This window comes from Carassius auratus, chromosome 30, assembly GCF_003368295.1.
Source record: "Carassius auratus strain Wakin chromosome 30, ASM336829v1, whole genome shotgun sequence".
NCBI lineage: Eukaryota > Metazoa > Chordata > Actinopteri > Cypriniformes > Cyprinidae > Carassius > Carassius auratus.
The window spans coordinates 28,484,244-28,502,303 of record NC_039272.1 but is presented as its reverse complement, the minus strand read 5'-3'; the positions used below and the strand labels follow the sequence as shown (position 1 = coordinate 28,502,303).

Below are 18,060 nucleotides of genomic sequence, written 5' to 3'. Positions count from 1 at the left end.
AAGTGTATTTATTCTGGCCTAGATAATATTTAAAAAAAACATGGACTGTCCAAAAAGTGCTTCAGAAATGTATAATCCATTAGCAAAACGTTAGTTATTATATTTCAATAGTTCATGACTATTACTGACCACTCTTAACTGCTTCAGAGTCCTAACACCTTGTATATTGAAAGTGACGTGATATACAGCGTGAATTTGTGCTCTGCTTTTAACCCATCCAAAGTGCACACACACACACACACATTTGGAGCAGTGGGCAGCCATTTATGCTGTGGCGTTAGGGGTTCGGTGCCTTGCTCAAGGGCACCTCAGTTGTGGTATTGAGAGTGGAGAGAGCACTGTATATTCACTCCCCCCATGTACAATTCCTGCCAGCCTGAGACTTGAACTTGCAACCCTTGGATTGCAAGTCCAAAACTCTTAACCATTAGGCCACGACTGCCTCATGCAAACTCTTGGGCAATATGACTCAAACAAGCACCATGCTGCAAACAAACTCATTTAAACTGGACTTCCAAATATCACCTTATAGTAAATAATGAAATGAAATCATGGCATGCACAAGTTGAACCTGTATCTCTCATTTTTTTGCATGCTCTTTTTGGAAGCTACTTTATCCCCTTTTTATCCAGTACAGTATGAATCCTTGCTGAGCTCAAGTTTAAGCACAATTTCCTCTGTTGTGTTGACTGTCCTGTGGTGATGGAATTACAGTGTAATGTAGAATATTAAAGGAGCTAAGGGCTGCATTTGTATATCCGACCATATAATTCAGTGGAAGCGCAATCATATGCTCAATTTTGAAGCTGATGGCAAGTGATCTAAGCAAGGAAGACAGGAGGCTTGGGTTGTAATATATTATTCATACTAATGAACTTGGCCTTGCAATTGACAGCTACATATAGATGTTATAGCATTCATGATTGATGTTTAATGGCCATTACTGTAGAGTTGTGTGCATGCTGACAATCTGACACAGGTCTCCCGAATATTTGTCAAGTTTAAGAATGGAGATAGAGGGAGAAAATAATTTTAGATGTGGACTGAAATGACAAAAAAACAGAGCAATTAATATTTCTTGTAAATCAAATTGGACAAATGGATGAATGTATTTCAGGTCTTTTTTGCCCAGCACTGCTATTATCCAAATGAGACTGGACTGGAGATATTAAAAAGCTCTGGATTAGAGACATTGTGACTATTCCTGCAGATGACCATTAAATCTGAAAAGCAGAAGTTACTAACAACGTTACCTGTTTTGTGTCTAGATCCATGCTTTCTAGTGGACGTTCGTGGATTTGTAAGACTTTGAGAAGCGGTTTTTGAAACTCTTGAGGGTGGATTGGAGCGGGATTCTCGAGCAGCGGCAATTAAAAAAACCCGGAATGGAATATGTAACTGTTATGTGATGGGAATGTGAATAGTGATAATCTCTTCAGCTCCGCGCCATTCAAAGAAGAGATTCCAGACCTTTCCTGGTCTTCAGGTCTTCAGGTTAAGAAATACACCAATCAACTTGACTGTGTTCATTTAAATTTCTTCTTTGAAACTTTATTTACTCGGTATCATGTACTTTAATTGTATGCACCATAAACAGTGCACAATATCGTTTGTTTATTAAACAGTAATCATCATTGCTGTTTAAGTTAGACCGTCGACATCTACCCTATATTTTCACTTTGTATCCCTCCAATAATTTAAGTAATTTCTGAGTGACCTTTTTGAGCTGTTTATGGCCAGTAAACAGCGCCAGCCTAATAAAACAGTCATGAATCCGCGCGCGCGTCAAGCTGAACCACATGTGTGCGCGCGGAGGAGCAGCGCTTAGAACCGCACATCTAGGACTGGAGACCGCTTCACGTGTAGCTTCAACGACAACGAGAGGTCTGTGCGAATACAGTCCACCTACAATCTTACGGAGCAACGATGCACCTTTACGCAGACTGCATTTGGCGTTCGGCGAGGAGCACGGTGAAGCGAGCGCGCAGCACGCACTGCTGAGATGATGATGAGGGAAGCTATGAGAGGTTACGAGGAGAAAGGGTCAGCGGTAAGCTCGAGCTCGAAGAGCACACGTTATGCTGAGAGCTGCCAAATGGATGCTGTTGGGAAATGACGGGGTTTGAGCTCCAGAGCTGTGTGTGTAGGAATACTGTGGAGCGTTGAGGACTGTTCCCCAATGGAATGCAGAAAAGACAGCGCAACTGCCGCAGTGAATGAAGTTGGCTGGTTGATCCATTCATTAACGCATGATACTAACGGTATACTTAACCAAAAGAGATAACAACATGCATCAGAAGAGAGAAGATCTGTAAACAAACTCTTATTCATGTGAACATCCGCGAAGTGCGTTTTCGTCGGCGGGGGAGATTTCAGCACAAAAGGCGCACGCTCGTAACTCACGTTATTGTTTTGATCTGTTGAGCAGTTTTCCAAGTGTCTCCGTGATCCCTGGTGTTCGTCAGCGGTCCTGATCGGCGCGGGATGGTGGAAACGCTGAGCATCGCCGTCATCGGAGCGCCTGGAGTCGGGAAAACTTCCATCATCCGTCAGTTTATTTACAATGACTTCTCCGACACTTACACCCCCACCCAAACGCGATACGTGTACAGACCCTCGGTCATTCTTAACGGTGTCATGTACGACCTGAAGATTTTGGATGTCCCGCCAATTTCCTCCTTTCCTTCAAGCCCGAGTCAGGTAACGTTAGGCTACGGTAAAGCGCTCGTGCATGTATTAGTGTGTGTGATAATGCATCAGAATTCAGCACATCATGATATACAAATTATGCAGTAAATGTTAAAGCACGGAAAGTGTAAGCTGAAAATTTTAATGTATATAAGAGACAAAAAGAAACAAGTGAAATAGTTTACTGTAAAATTAAGCTATTGAGTAGCCTACCATGGTGATTTTAAACATTTCCATACCAAAACAAATACATAGGTTACAGTAGCCTATGTACTATATGCTACTATGATAAATTTTTTAATGACTTTTTTCTCGTTAAGTGCATTCACCTTTTATGCTAACCTAATTTATTGAAAACGTTTTAATGTAGAATTTATGTTTTTCGGTTTTTAAATCGTACAGTTTGAGTCACTAATGCTCACACGTCAAAAGTGCGTTTCTTTCGGTCTCAAAATCAGTATAAATGTGGGAAATGCAAGTTTTAATGCATTGTGAACATTTTTAGTAATAATATGCTATTGTTTAATTTTTGCAAATGTCCTGTCAAAAATAATGCACTTTATAACGCTAGTGATTACTGTAATGTGGTAAAAACCATTGATTTGACCTTGCACATCCAAACTGTCATTATTCAAATTCACACTTTTCCAGTCCTGGTTAAAATAGAGTTTCCTTTTGAACTTTCATCAGTACAGCTGAAGTGAATCTTCAACAGATCCATTAATAGTCTGAGATTCCTGAGGAATGATAGTGCATTGCTTTAGGAGAGAGGGGCATTCCTCTAGAAAAAAAAGAAAAGATCTCATTTGGAGTAGTTGCTATGGCGACATGGCTTGAGCTGAGCATCTGTAAGCTTGTTTTCTGTATCCTCCCTCTGGCAAATATTTCTTTCTCTCCCCCACCTCTCACTCGCTTCTTTGTATCTCCCCCTCATCTCTCTCTCTCTCTCTGTCTCACACACACTATTACTCTTTCTCTAATTCTGTCTAACAGTCTTGCTATTTAAATCATCCCTCCAGTTATTCTAGTCGGAAGCTCCTCAAATTTGCAATTTTTGGGATAATCCAAAACCCCAAAACACCTGTTTTGTTAAAAAAGCGGCATGGATTCTACAACATCCCCAGGTTTTCTTGCATCACATTTCTTGCATTACTGTCGAAACCACCACCATTTTCCATCAATCAGCTGCTACATGAAATACTTGCAGTGTATTGCGCAGAGATCTACATCTGTCACGTTTAGTTAGTAATTAACTTTCTGTAATATTCACACAAACACAAAAGCTTCATTGGCTCTTTCATGCGTGTTTCACTGGTGCAGAAAATCAACTCTGCAGGAAGGTAGCTCTTTATAACAAGGCCAACAATCAATTCGCGCTCTCAAGAATTATATTAGATTTAAATGCATTCATTTTGCAGACATTTTGATTTAATCAAAGCCATTTATAAATCAGATTAATTATAAATCCAAGATGTGCTACTATGCCAGAGAAGCACAATGCTAGATCCTTACAAATCCTCACAAATCCAGACGAATAATTTCAGCTCACCTCCTAATACACTCAGAGCATTTGCATGCAAGACAGGGCCAAGCAGGGATCTGTGGTCTCCTCGGAGCAAACGGCTGAAAACCCACAACACTGCCTTCGAAGGAATGAGATATAATTCCCTTTTGACCTTTTTAAGATTTAAGGCTGAGTCAAATTCAACAAAATTCTCACAAATTCCCTTTAGGTCTGCCATCATCTGAAAGACTGAGTGGTCTTCAGAATATAAAATTCTGTTTGTTCTGTGAACAAACGGAGCTATTTTCTCACCTTATTTTCATTTCAGAGTGAATTCTCTGCATCATGACCACTCCAGACAGAGACCACTAAGGTCGCCTCGTCTCGTCTCAAGTGATTGTGTTGATTGTTGCCATGTTCTGTATTACCAAACATAGTGTTGACCCCAGTGAAAACAATGAGAAAGAAATGTTATTAAATGGAGATGAGCATGTTGAATGGAGAAATAAAAGGGTCGCTTGTCACGGTGGCGTCATGCCATCCCCACAGCGAATCAGAGAGGTGTTAGTGGTTCTGATGTCACGTCAGCAAAACGGAATGTAAAAATGATGAACATGCTGTGCTGAGGTGCGGTGGGGGCATTGCTTTCATCGCTCGGAGCACACTGAGCAAGAGCACGTTGCAGCTAAATGCCATTTAGCTCCCTTTAGAGCATGGCAGGCTGGAGCACACAGAGGAGAAGGTGTGTGTGGATACTGGATACATCTTCATTAAAATGCTTCTTCTGACAGGCCCTGGTGTTATATGTAGACGTTTCTGATGAAAGAAGGAATAAAACCAAAAGTACAAAGTCATAAAATCAAACATGATTTTAAATGGCTGTAGAGATGAAAGTTTAGAAGATTCATAGATACAAAAAGCAGCTGAATTAGCTTAAACCCAAATACTAACAAAAGCTTTTAGACTAAGAAAAGTTCAGTTTTTTTAACCATTAGAAAATTCATAGACATAAAAAGCTAATATTTACATCTAACTGGTGCAGCATGAAGCTAAATCCAGTTACACTGGAGTCTCCCTTTGATCTAGGTCCATTTTTGGCTGATTTGCTGGTATATATATATATAATGCATTTAGCAGACACTTTTATCCAAAGCAACTTACAGAGCATTTAGGCTAACATCTTTTACCTAACGTGTTCCTTGGGAATTGAACCCACAACCTTGCGCTGCTAACACAATGCTCTACCACTTGAGCCACAGGAACACAGAATATAAATATATATTAGATATATGTATATTGCTTTATATGTATATTGTATTACAGGGCTGTTGAATGCTTGAATCTGATTGGCTGATGAACAATATAAGATGGGCAATTTGTTTTCATGGCTAAAGTAGTTAAACTTCGCGTCACGGTCACATTATCACCTTGTGAGTGCATTATTTTCTAATAATTTAACGCCATGTCATCAGTTAAACCTTATATTAAACATTACATTTTTATTGTAATAGAAATAATGTAAATGTCTAATTTATTTCATTTACATAATAGTTTAATTGTTACAAGGGCTACACTGAAGAAATTGGTCTGAGAAGTCGCTAGTAAATTTCACAGTTAATTGCAAAGAAATGGCAGTGACATTCATGGATTGCTGAAGTTGAAAGACTGAAATCTTGTTTTCTTTTTCTTTTTTGCTTGCTTACACTTTCATGTAGGCAAGCAAAAATGCTAAAACTGCAAAATCTCCCCATAATGCATCATGGAATATCTTCTGTATCTCTGTGCATTGGAGTGCAAAATGCAACAGTATCGCTCAGGTCCTGCTGATATTCGACATATAGACAACTGTGAATGATAATCTTTGACTGCTTGGCGACTTTGGTGACTGAATGTCGCAGTTTGTTCACATGATGCCATGGCAGATGGAGCAGATCAAAAGCCAGCATGATTCAGGATTTCATGTTAGTGCCAGCCTCTCTTTCTCGCCCTTGTTCTCTCTCAATTATGACAACAGAGGGAGGGCTCAGTGACACGTTCCCCCGTGTCTACAGCAGTTGCTTGATCATGTAATGGTCCTCAGAATGTGATAGAATTCACTTTGCCCAGAGCCATACACTACATCCTGAACTGTTTCTCACCACTAGCTGAGGAGAAAATGTGCTTGTGGCAGATTTTAGTTGTTCTTTTAGCCAGTGAAATTGAGGAATATCAACTTGGGTCTAGTTTTTCCTGCTCTGTGCTCTGACACGACTCTTCTCATTCAGCACTGGTTTGTTACTCAATGCTTTTGCCAATGTCACACTGCTAACTCTCATGTTAGAAAAATACCTTTTTATTCTATGGCACTCACTTTTTCTTTCAACTACTCTGTCTCTTTCAGTCCTATGAATAAGGGTGATGTGTTATGTGAAGGATCATTTTGTTTCTTACAAAATTAAAGGATCAATCTATCATGCTTGTCAGTGTTTAAACTGCAAAAGTGATAACAAAAAACATTCGATCAAACTGGAATGAAATATTCCTGAGTGACACTTCTCAAGCTTTTGAGACGATATTAAATTCATCTCCCTTTAAAACAAACACCGTTCAGAACTGGGCTGTCTCGAGGACAGATGTTCACATTATTTGTTTCATGCCTGAAAAGTGTAATATCTCATTTAGGAGGCATTGTCATACATCGCAGTGGCAGCGAGTAGGAAAAAGAAACCAACGCAATAAATCTAGCTTTACACCTTAGCATAAAATTAAGAAATATAATTGAGTAATTATACCATCAGTTATCAGGGACTGAGCCAACAAGCAGTTTAGTTCCCTGGCATGTAATGATTTAACTCAGACATGCAGTTATTTGATTTAATGGTTTTCTGAATAATTTCCACATCTACATTTGGCACCTCTGCCACCTGACTGTTTCATAAATGAATGAATGTTGTGCTGAAAGAATGATTTTGTTCTGCCTCCAGACATGAATAAACAGGTGGCTTAGAGAGAAAAAAAATAATAAAAAAAATGAATGCATTGGATATTGTAGAAGACAGAAAGCATTTTGGTGCATTTTAATATATTTTTCATGAATTTTATACTACTTTGAATTAATGCATTTTATGGTAATATATAATTTATATGTATATATGATATTGTACTAAATTTTTGTATAAAATATATTTATTATATTATTTTCCACATTAAATTACATTTTACAAATTTTTAAAAAATTATATATACACGCAGTATATATATAGTTTTATAAAATATACAATATTACAAATATACATATGTTATATTATTTATTATTAAATTAAAAAAACTTTACAATAAGTTTAATACATTTCAGTGTTTAAAATATATTTGTAATCATATTTAATAGAATTCAAGTTTTTGTTATTGAACATCTTTTGAAAATTTTTAGAAAACCGAATAGAAAGAAAGACATTTCGGGAAATAATTATCAATTTATTTTCAAACTGATGGAGCTGTGTGTGTTTCTGAATAGAGTTCACTTCCTGCCCCTATTTTAGCCTTACAACAGTGTATGTTCAAGCTGTCCATTCAGCAGAACGTCAAACGTACGTGTGGATCAGATCACATTTATTTGTGAACACGCTTGGCAGCTTTCAGCAGCTCAGCCACCCATTCAGTAATTTCTGGTGGACATCTTCCAAATTTAATTAAAAAAAAAGTGGAGACCTTCCTTGCCCAGAGGAGAATGTTGAATTATGATGAAAGTGAATCTGAACATGTCCTCTCTCTAACTCACACTCACAGGAAAGAACAGAACTGAGGCTTGACAAGGAGAGAGAGAGAAGCTTCTATTTTTAGCTTTCACGGGGATGGCAGCGCATCTGAAACATCTAACAGGCACACTGAGGGAGCGTTTATGTAAGAACAGTGCTCAGCAGAAAAGAGCGAAAGCTTTGAGGCTCATGTTTAATTGACAGAAATTCGTCTTGCGCTCTAGCGCTATAGTCCACTGCAGATAATTGCTTCAATCTACCACTGATCACTGAGCTAGAACTCCATCAAATCTCATAGAATGTTGAGTTTGTGCTTAATAAGGTCTGAGAACCGTCAGATTTCCCAGTGGAGACGGAGGACAAGGCATCTGCTTCTGATGTGCAGAAAACTGAAAAAGGAAAAAAGCAAAAGAGAGATGGGGGGAATAAAGGACAAAGACTTCCTATTCAGCAATTGAGGACTGTTTTAAACTCAAACACACAGACTCTATCCTCTTCTATTCTTTGGTTTCAGTCATAAGTTGGAGAGTGTGGTGGGAATGCAGAAAGCTATATTTTGCACAAACAGGTGCCTTAGTGTTTTTCTGTATAAAAGTGAGTTTCGAACCCATGATGCCAGACACCTTTTGTGTTCCAAAGAAGTAGGGTAGTCATGGCATTTCATTTTTTAGTCAGCTATCCCTTTAAATGTCCTTCCTACCTTTTCTGTTACACTATAATGATCTACAACATGTCAATGTGTTTTTCTGCACACCTGATTGCTTTCATTATTATTAGGTCTACACTAATGTGCTAGTGCAGAATCACAGTAGTCATCTCTGAGTGTGAAATATTAGCAGCGGGCTGCTTTTCTAACATCACTATAGAGGATAAGTGTAATTATTCCTCTGTCAAGATGAATGTGCAACCACTGTCTTTGATACAGTTGACATTGATTTTCTTTATAAGCAAGATCAGCTTGTGACGAATGGCTTCAATTTGACTTCCTTCTCGCACTCGCTCTTTCTTCTGTGCCCAACACACACAAATGCAGATCACAAGCAATGTGGCGATTAAACAAGATCTACTGGAATTTCACCGCATGCAAGCACCTATTCGGTTCAATCACTGATTCTTTAGAGTTTAGTTATTTGAGATGTGCTGTGGTGAGGCCAGACTTTTCACTTGCAGCTTTTTTGAAGCTTAGGTTTATTTCACACTGTGTTTGTCGTTGAAAACTATTTAAATTCAGCATGAAATGGAAATTGTGATCATCTTCCCATATTACCTGAATGAAAGGTGGGACTTGATTTGGTTGATAGTTTTTCTATGCTCTCAAAGTCTAACAGTATTTGATTCGCTGATATATGGACAAATGTGTGAATGTAACCTTGTATGTGCGACGTCAACGTCTATTCACAGCCTGCTTATGTATGTATGTATGTATGTATTTGTTATGTATGCATGTATCTATCTGTGCTGAATTTTCTGAAATAGATGAAACTACAAAAATAGACTGAAAAAATCTATCTAACGCTAAAGAATTTGTGTTGATTATTTCAGAGAATGTAAATAAGCAGAATTCACACAAATTCGGAATATCATTTAAAGATTTTCCATGAATAAGGATTTAATGAGAGAAGAACAAAACAGCTTGAATTAGTATTTGTGTTGTACAATATAGAATAAAAAAAATTACTTTTGAAGCATAATGACAAGATGTTTTCTGAGAGGTCTACACAAATCATTTATGCAACCTGTGTAATTTATCAAATAAAACAATAATATTAAATGTCATGGAATGACATGATATACCACATCTGAGGTTGTAAATGAATACTTGAATTTATATTCAGTTCATATCATAAGCGCTCTCCTGAGAAAACCCGAAGGGAAGGGAGATGAGGTCAGTGTGTTATGGTTGAAAAAACTTACTCGCTTTCAGATGTCCCCCATTCAGTGCTGTTGTGTAATTACTGTATGTAAATCATTATTATTCATGGGCTGTAACCTTATATTCTCCCCCAGTCTATTGAACCAACTAATAATGTGCCAGCGTACAAATAACAATGGGCACACACACACGTTTTGCACTCAATACCTCGGATGGAGTAGAGAAATGACATTAGGAAGAAATCAAATTAAGCAACAAGACAGTATATATATATATATATATATATATATATATATATATATATATATATATATATATATATATATATATATATATATATATATTTTTTTTTTTTTTTTTTTATTTTTTTTTTTTTCACCAGTGGAGAATTTGTTCTTAATTAATTATTAAGACCTAAATAAATAATAAAAAAGCTGATATTTAAAGGCTATGTAAAGAAAACAGAATATTTTAGTGTTTGAAGCTAATACATTTTTTCTCAAAGTTGTAATATGGTCTTTTTCTGATCATTTAAATATGTAAAGTAAACGTCGGCTGCACTTGTTTAATCAAAATCATGGTTTCTTGACCTTTAAATGTTTTTGTGCCACCACATGATCTACATTGACTTTGTCGAGCAATCAATCATCGGTCATCTGTTTGTTTCTGTCAGGAGTGGCTGGATGCACGGTGTAGAGGGGTCCGCAGCGCAAACGCCTACATTCTGGTCTATGACATCTGCTGTGTGGAGAGCTTTGAGTATGTCAAGATGATCCGACAGCAAATTGTGGATAACAGGTATGACAGAGCTCATTCAGAACCAGAAATTCAGATCGGGAGTAGTACAAAGCACATCATCATTAATTAATGTAACTGTATCAGCTGCACTGACAAACTACTAAATGGTTTTGATGTTTTTAATAACAGTTGGCCCTTGTTTCCCAGCTGATGCTGAGATAATGAGCTGACATTTGAGAATATGGATGAGTGACAGATACAGAGCATAGACACTGTCACCATTTCTACAGCTAATGAGAATATAATAGATGCCAGTGAGAAAAGCCTTTTACATATGCAGGTCTTGTGCACCATAGATTGCGTGCAGCATCATGTATTTCCATAAAGGTCTTATGAGAACAGAATGAATGACAGAAAATGATCTGCAGTCTCCACCTTTAGCCCTTTTCCCCACCCACAATATCACAATGCTCACGTTTTCACTGCTTTGAGGACGCCTCAGTCTTAGTGCAAAAAGTCCTTTAGACACTAAGATTTTAATGATCATTTTATTCAGTTAAATATATAGATTGCATGGAGATGTATGATGTGGTAGAATATTAAATGCATATACATAATAAAAGAAGCAGCTGTGGTAGAATCTTTTTTTTACAAACGTTCTTTGACTAAACATGGACTTGAAAGGTTTAAGAGATAGTGAGAGGGTAGACGGGAGGAGCCATACTGAGAGAGCACAGATAAACTATATGAAAGGGGGATAAATCAGTGTAAAACATGACACAAGCACCCAGACACAGGAATGAGGGATTGGTGTAGGCTTATTAAACACAATGACGTTGGTTTCTTTGACAGATTATTCACCTCTTTTATGCTGAAATTACTTGTGCATTCTTTTCTTTCTCTCTGTCTCTATGCATATATTGAACATACATATATATAATAGCATAAATCCATCCTTAATTTCTGACAGATTTTAAATGAGTAGAATCGGAATAATAGCAATAGTATGCTTTTTATTATTAAAATGAATAATATGGGATTTTGAACTTGGGTCCTTGGTAAAATTTAACGTGTTAAAAGAAAGGTTTTAAATATATATGATATGTAATATATGTATGCATGGAGCCCTTGGTAATCTGCTATTATAGTCAATACTATATTAATTGGCCAGGCATTTATTTAATAGCTACGTATTTAACCAGATGTTACACTTGACATTTTCTAAGCAAATAAATTAAACCTTGCATTTTAATTTGAGCCCCTTGTGCAACAGTGAATTGGCAATTACATTAATTACACTTTTTTCAGATTAGCAAAATGCACACACACTCGCCATTGAAGCCCCCTGAACATGAAATGCATTCATTCTTCATTTTGTGTGTGTGTGTGTGTGTGTGTGTGTGTGTGTGTGTGTGTGTGTGTGTGACCTTCAAGCACAGTCAAGCTCTGAGAAAGGACACGCATCATGCAGTCTCCAGCACACATTATGAGCTCAGTGCCATTTTTTTAGAGAGTGTCAAGGAGCTGAGGGGCTTTCATGTTTGTGGAAGATATTATTGTGCAAACATGAACGAATATTTTGTCCAGAATAAATGTCACCTAAGAAATGGATCGATTCTCATGGGGTCGCTTTGTTTTACTTGCTAATTCCCTCTTAAACCTCTTTTTTATTGCTCTCCTCCCCTGCCATCTCACCTACCTTCCCTCTCTCTTTCTGTGTCTTTCCATAAGAGTGGGCAGCAGTAGTGAGGTGCCCATCCTGGTGGTGGGCAGTAAGCGGGACCTTCAGCGGCATCGGTTCACCCAGCGCAGGGCCGTGTCTGTCCTGGTGAAGAAAACCTGGAAGTGTGGCTATGTTGAGTGCTCGGCTAAGTACAACTGGCATGTGCTTCTGCTCTTTAAAGAGCTCCTGGGAATAGCCGTGGCACGGGGACTGCGTCCGAACCACACCTCTATCCGACTCCAAGGGGCATTGCAGAGGAACCGCTGTAATGTCATGTGAGAGATATGTAGCCTTTTTTGAATTTATGCTTATTTAGGACCAGTTTGTTTTATCAGTGTCTTAATTATCTGATTTGAACTGGTCCTAAGTCAGTACTGAACGACAGCTTTGCTGTACCACAAGGATGGAGCTTTGGAGACAAACTGTTAATCAAAATGGCTGGAATATTACCACCTAGGGGCCTCTGTAACTGATGCATTCATCTGATGGATTACCTTAGGTACTTCTGATTTCACTTTTCTCCAGTGTACTCTAACAAACAGGAAAAATGGAAGCAGATAAGGATTTTTTTTCATCTTACAATGGTCTGTCAGGGTCGGAGTAAGATATTGCATCTGACTCAAACAGAGTATAATTTGTTTCCCCTTCTTGCGCAGATTTAAATTCAGATGCTGTGGGTGCAAGTGTGACAGTTTTCAACTGTTGCTTGGAAACAGCTATTATATGAAGGATGTACTTATTGTTTAGAGACAATGATGAGTGAACGTTTGTTAACCTTTTGGAATTATCTGTAGTGCTCGTCAAATTTGACCTAAAATATGAGCTGATTTTTCCCTATGTTATATTATCAATTCAAAAAGAAACAACAACGAAGCCACAGTTTTTCTGCACTTTGACAGAATCACTGACTTTAAAATAATCCCTGTCATGTTACTCATTGGCCAGTTTCCTTTTTGCAAAACTGCTTCAGGACATTAAAGGGGTCATATGATTCTGATAAAAAGAACATTATTTTGTGAATTTGGTGTATGAATGTGTTTATGCGGTTTAAGGTAAAAAAAAAAACATTATTTTCCATATAATGCACATTATTGTCGATTTTTACAAGGCTCATTAGTCTGAAAAGCAAGTTGTGCTCTGATTGGCCAGCTATCAAGTGCGTTGTGATTGGCCTAATGACTCAAGCGTGTGACGGAAATGTTACGTCCCTTAACATATGCGGTCTCCCAGGCCAGCAGCACGAGACTCGGTCCAGCTGCTCTGCTCGTGCACATCCCATCATCGGTTCTCTTTTAGCAGTTCAGTCAGTGCACTGTTTGGAGTAACTGAATAACTTGGGATACTGGTTTATTTAAGGCATGTTTATAAACCAAATAACAAGTAATTTGTGGATTAGTGCGTACTGGAGATGCAAACCATTTCAAAAGATTCAGTTCGATTTGGTGAACTTGTTCGACCAGTTCACTAAGAAGATCCGGTTAAATAGAAAGATTCATTTGCGATTCGGACATCACTAGACAAGATAAAACCAATAACAAGGCATTTGTTGCATCCAGTGGGAACATAATTACTGATTATAATGACTACAACGTTTGAATTGCCCCACTTTATAGAAGCAGGCTTTGTGCCACAGACGCAATGCAGACTACTGGTTCAGGAAACAATCCTCACCCTCTATAAAATGTGCTGCACACATCTGAATATTTGGGTTGGACTGTTCTGGGACAGTGTTGAAACACATCTTAACCACTGATTTCTAGTCATGTCTTCTTTTGGAAGGCCAAACAAATAGTTTCGCTTTCACAACGTAACATACAGCGACTCTGACATGGCAGCGGCAGCAACATAGAGAATAAAATGTACGTCTTTGCGTCAACATATGGGCAGCGTTATGCAAATCTTCCTATTTGCATAACGCAAATCTGTTTTTTTTTTTCTTTAATTCCTTTTATTAAGAATATCTCTTTGGATTTGAGATCTTTGCAACTTTACAGATCTTATTTATACACCAAGAGCTTTTAACACCCCAAAGAGAAAGGAAAAATTGCAATCGCATCATATGACCCCTTTAATATTGAAGGAGCAGCAAGCTTCAAATCCTGCCACAACATTTCATTTCATAAACCTTATTAGCCATATGCTGCAGCTCACAGACAGAAACCTCACCATTCTCCAATTTCATTGGTAGTAATTCAATGGGCCACTTTACACAGACCCTGCAAAAGTGTAAATAATATTCCTACAATGTGGTTTGAACAGCTTTTTTGATAACAAAAGGGTTTTGTCCATAATGGCTAAAGGGGGTCGCACACTGGAAAAGAAGCGCTATGCTGTTTCTATAAAATTTAAACATATGGTTTTCTATGAGTATACAGTACACACACCAGCAGTGCTAGCTACGAATGAGATTATGTATGATGGAAGACTTTTGTGCATTTTTTAGCAAATGTTTATCTTTCTGTGAGTTTGATAGACTGTATGCTTCATATAGAGACATGTAATGCCCTTTATCTTTAAATTTGCTTCTTTTCCTTTTTTTTAAGAACAAAACTTTAAACTCAAGGATGCCACATTGTTGACCACCAATCTTGAAGTGAATTTTTGCCTCTTTGGTGATTAGGTTGAGTATTTACCAATGAGTTGTCCTAGATGCAATGTGGCACTGCGCTCCTGTTCTGCTGTGCGACTGCCTTAAGAAATGTAGGAAATTTTACCTTAAAATAGGCACCAGCATTCATAGTGATGAGCCATCCTTCCATATAGTACACCTCTCCAGATCACAGATTTATTCCATGGTGGATGTATGAACAAGGATACCTGGAGATCCTTAACTGTTATCTTGGACATCATTAAATCATGCTGACATATTTCATTTCAAACTTCTTAGCACATTTGCCAAGATAGGTATATCCCAGCATGCATACTATATATAAATGCATTTGCAATCGTCTCACCATATGCCATCCCCAATCAAGTAAATTTCCAAACATCCTACCTCCTAAATATAGATCACTGAAGAAATGAGGCACAGAAATAATGTCTTCCTTTGGCAGGATAGTGAGGTGTTGTATAGATTTCAGCAAGCATGTACGATCACTAGCACTCTAGAAGCTGTGAGAAGTGATGATAAAGGAAACAAGTCCTCTGGGGCTTCCCTAAACCTGAAGATTTCTGCTGAACCAGGATGCAGAGGAGGCTTACATCCTTTACTGCAGTGGACTGCAGTCAGTATGGAAGTGGATGACAGCGCAATTCACATCCTCTCTGGAGTATTTCTGAATGCAGAATACATTAAAGTTAAAGTGCTCTAGTGTCTGCAGTGAGATTAGGGTTGATCGGGCCTACTGTTTTTTCTCTGCTAACGTACAGAAGAGGTAGACGTTAGGCCCAAGCTTCAAAATTAACTAATAGAGAACATCCTGTAGATGTGCTGATAGTCAACACGATTGATTGGCTGGCTGTGCGGAAGTCTTGATTCACAGCTAGAGCTGTCGCACTGCTACACCTATTCTGTCACCTACTCTGGTCCAATGTAATAAACTGTGGAGCATTGGCACACTGGTGGAAATTCGTTAGACGGAAAAAATTGATGGTCCCAGCCCAAATGCTTTCCCATGACAGAAAAAGGTCATAAGGCATACTATTCTCAGAGTGTGCAATGGAGAAAATTCAACCTCCTTCCTCACAAATGCAACTCTGACAGCCATCTATGCACTTGTACACATATTACATGACTCAAAAGAGCTAAGAACTTCTGTCAGCAGATGGAAACATAAATAAGTTAGCAACTTGGGTCATCCTTCAGACTTTTTTTATCATAAATAATCTGTTTTCTGTTTAATGGGGCTGCATGCTTTAATTGGCAAAACCAGAATCATTCAGGGGTAAATTGCACTGATGTACCTACATGAGTGAGGACAAGAAGATCTTTGTAACAGTACTTGAGCATTGATTTTGTCTTTTTGTATAATGTTAATGCAAAATAAGCTTAGCATGTAGTTTAAATGTAAGTGATGGAGAAAAAGTCAGGGTTGTCTTGTAAAACAGCAGAGAGGGGCTCATACATTTGCATGCCACACAGTGTTGTGCTATGGTTGTGGACTGAGGACTAGACAATGTAGCAGATGTCATGTTCTTGTGGAATATGTCCTGTGCCAGTAATGTTAAAGGCTTTAGACTAAACATTCAGACTTGCTGAATATGGATTGTCTTGGTAGGACTGTCTGTTTTTTGTTTTTGTTTTTTTATTATAATTTTTTTAGATTTTAAAGGGCTACCTGCTTTTTTTGTAAAATAGAAACAGATGTTTGTTTTCTTTTTAGTAGTTGTAATGTTTCATCAATGAAAAATGAATAAACCCTTTCAAACGATGCCTGAGGTATTCTTCTCTTTTGTTAAATATTTTATTCACTTGTGTCTGGCATCCCAAACCAACTGCTTGTGTGACATCTGAAACACTGTGGCGCCATCAATTGGTGAAAGATCACAAAACATCACATGACTGCAGTCCCCATGTCCTATTCTAAAACCCTAAACCAACCCTAAACCTACCCCTTACAAAAATGCAAAAGTAATTGTTGTAAAGTGTGGGAATTACTCTATTTTGATGTGCGCATGCCCAGTAGTTTTTGCTGTATCCCTTCTAGCCGAACTATAAATTGCTTTTAGTTTGGAATGTCAACATTCAGTATTGTCTCTTGCGAATGAAAAGTGAGAGTGTGATCCTCGCCGTATTGAAAGACGGAAATCATCGGTCTCTTATCCAATCAAAAGGGAATGCATTTGGTCCAATATTTTTATCAAATGGGTCCCATTAAGCTGCGAAGCCTGTGATCACACTAGAATTTGAGCATGCAAAGTTTGTTCAGACGCTGCGACGGCCGTCATATGACATCATGCTTTGCAGCGTCTTTTTAAACACTTAAATTCAGCACATATACAATAATAATACACCTAAAATGTAAAAACACAAACTGATCCACTTTCCTGCAGCACTGCAGTTTTAGAATTATATTCTTTTAATTCAGATATGAGGTCATGCTGTGGCGTTTCGATTTGCCGTTGGTCACATGGTCACATGATGCGAATTGGCATGACATAGTTCAACTAAGTGTGAACTTTGGAATGCAGCGAAATGCGAAAACATTTTGCACGACTTGCATTTCCAGTCTGACACATTCTCATGCGTATGAATGGAAGTCAGTGGAACCGTGTGACCGCGGCTTTATGCGTTTTCACTTTTTCAACTTTAGTTAGTCTACAATGTTGCTGTTTGAGCATAAAAAAATATTTGCAAAGTTACAAACCTCTACGTTCAATTCAAAAGGAGATATTTCATTTAACAGAAATCACTTTTCAAAAACTACAACAAACGACTCGTTTGGACTACAATAAACATTTTTCTGGGATTTGTGATATCACAAATACAGACGAATGGGATGAGACCTGGTTGAGCGGCATTAGGGAAGGCAACGAGTGTTATCACTATATCGGAGACATGTTAGCTTTCCCAAGGCAGATGAACTTAGGGTGGTTACAATCATCAGGGTTTAAATCGCCCTCACGTTTATTTGATTTTGATGCAGTATTTACACTGAAGCTCGCAGGCTGCTGTGGTAAGAGGCATGACATTTGCCGACTAAACTCCAAATGGTGCCAATCACAACATATGCTGGCCCAGCTAACCAATCACAGCATGTTTCGTATTCAAGAAGGTGAGCCTTCATTTGATACAAGAACTCCACGTTTAATTCCCGATTTATGAATATGAATATAGGCTATACATTCGTATACGTATAAA

General features: G+C 38.0%; 1 protein-coding gene across 1 annotated transcript; it reads left to right on the top strand.

Annotated features, from left to right (window-relative positions):
• Positions 1–145: 145 nt before the first annotated feature.
• On the top strand, positions 146–13,294 carry rasl10a (RAS-like, family 10, member A). The gene is made up of 3 exons (XM_026212569.1): positions 146–2,700; positions 10,473–10,597; positions 12,269–13,294. Exons 1-3 carry the CDS (start codon positions 2,485–2,487, stop codon positions 12,537–12,539), a joined length of 612 nt encoding a protein of 203 aa, XP_026068354.1. The 5' UTR covers positions 146–2,484; the 3' UTR covers positions 12,540–13,294.
• Positions 13,295–18,060: the final 4,766 nt, after the last annotated feature.

What these genes read in the sequence shown, in the direction of transcription:
- rasl10a (XM_026212569.1), top strand. Translation starts at nt 2,485, where the DNA reads ATGGTGGAAACGCTGAGCATCGCCGTCATCGGAGCGCCTGGAGTCGGG. An exon ending in TTCCTTCAAGCCCGAGTCAG is followed by an intron (nt 2,701 to 10,472) that starts GTAACGTTAGGC and finishes TGTTTCTGTCAG; the next exon opens with GAGTGGCTGGATGCACGGTG. An exon ending in CAGCAAATTGTGGATAACAG is followed by an intron (nt 10,598 to 12,268) that starts GTATGACAGAGC and finishes TCTTTCCATAAG; the next exon opens with AGTGGGCAGCAGTAGTGAGG.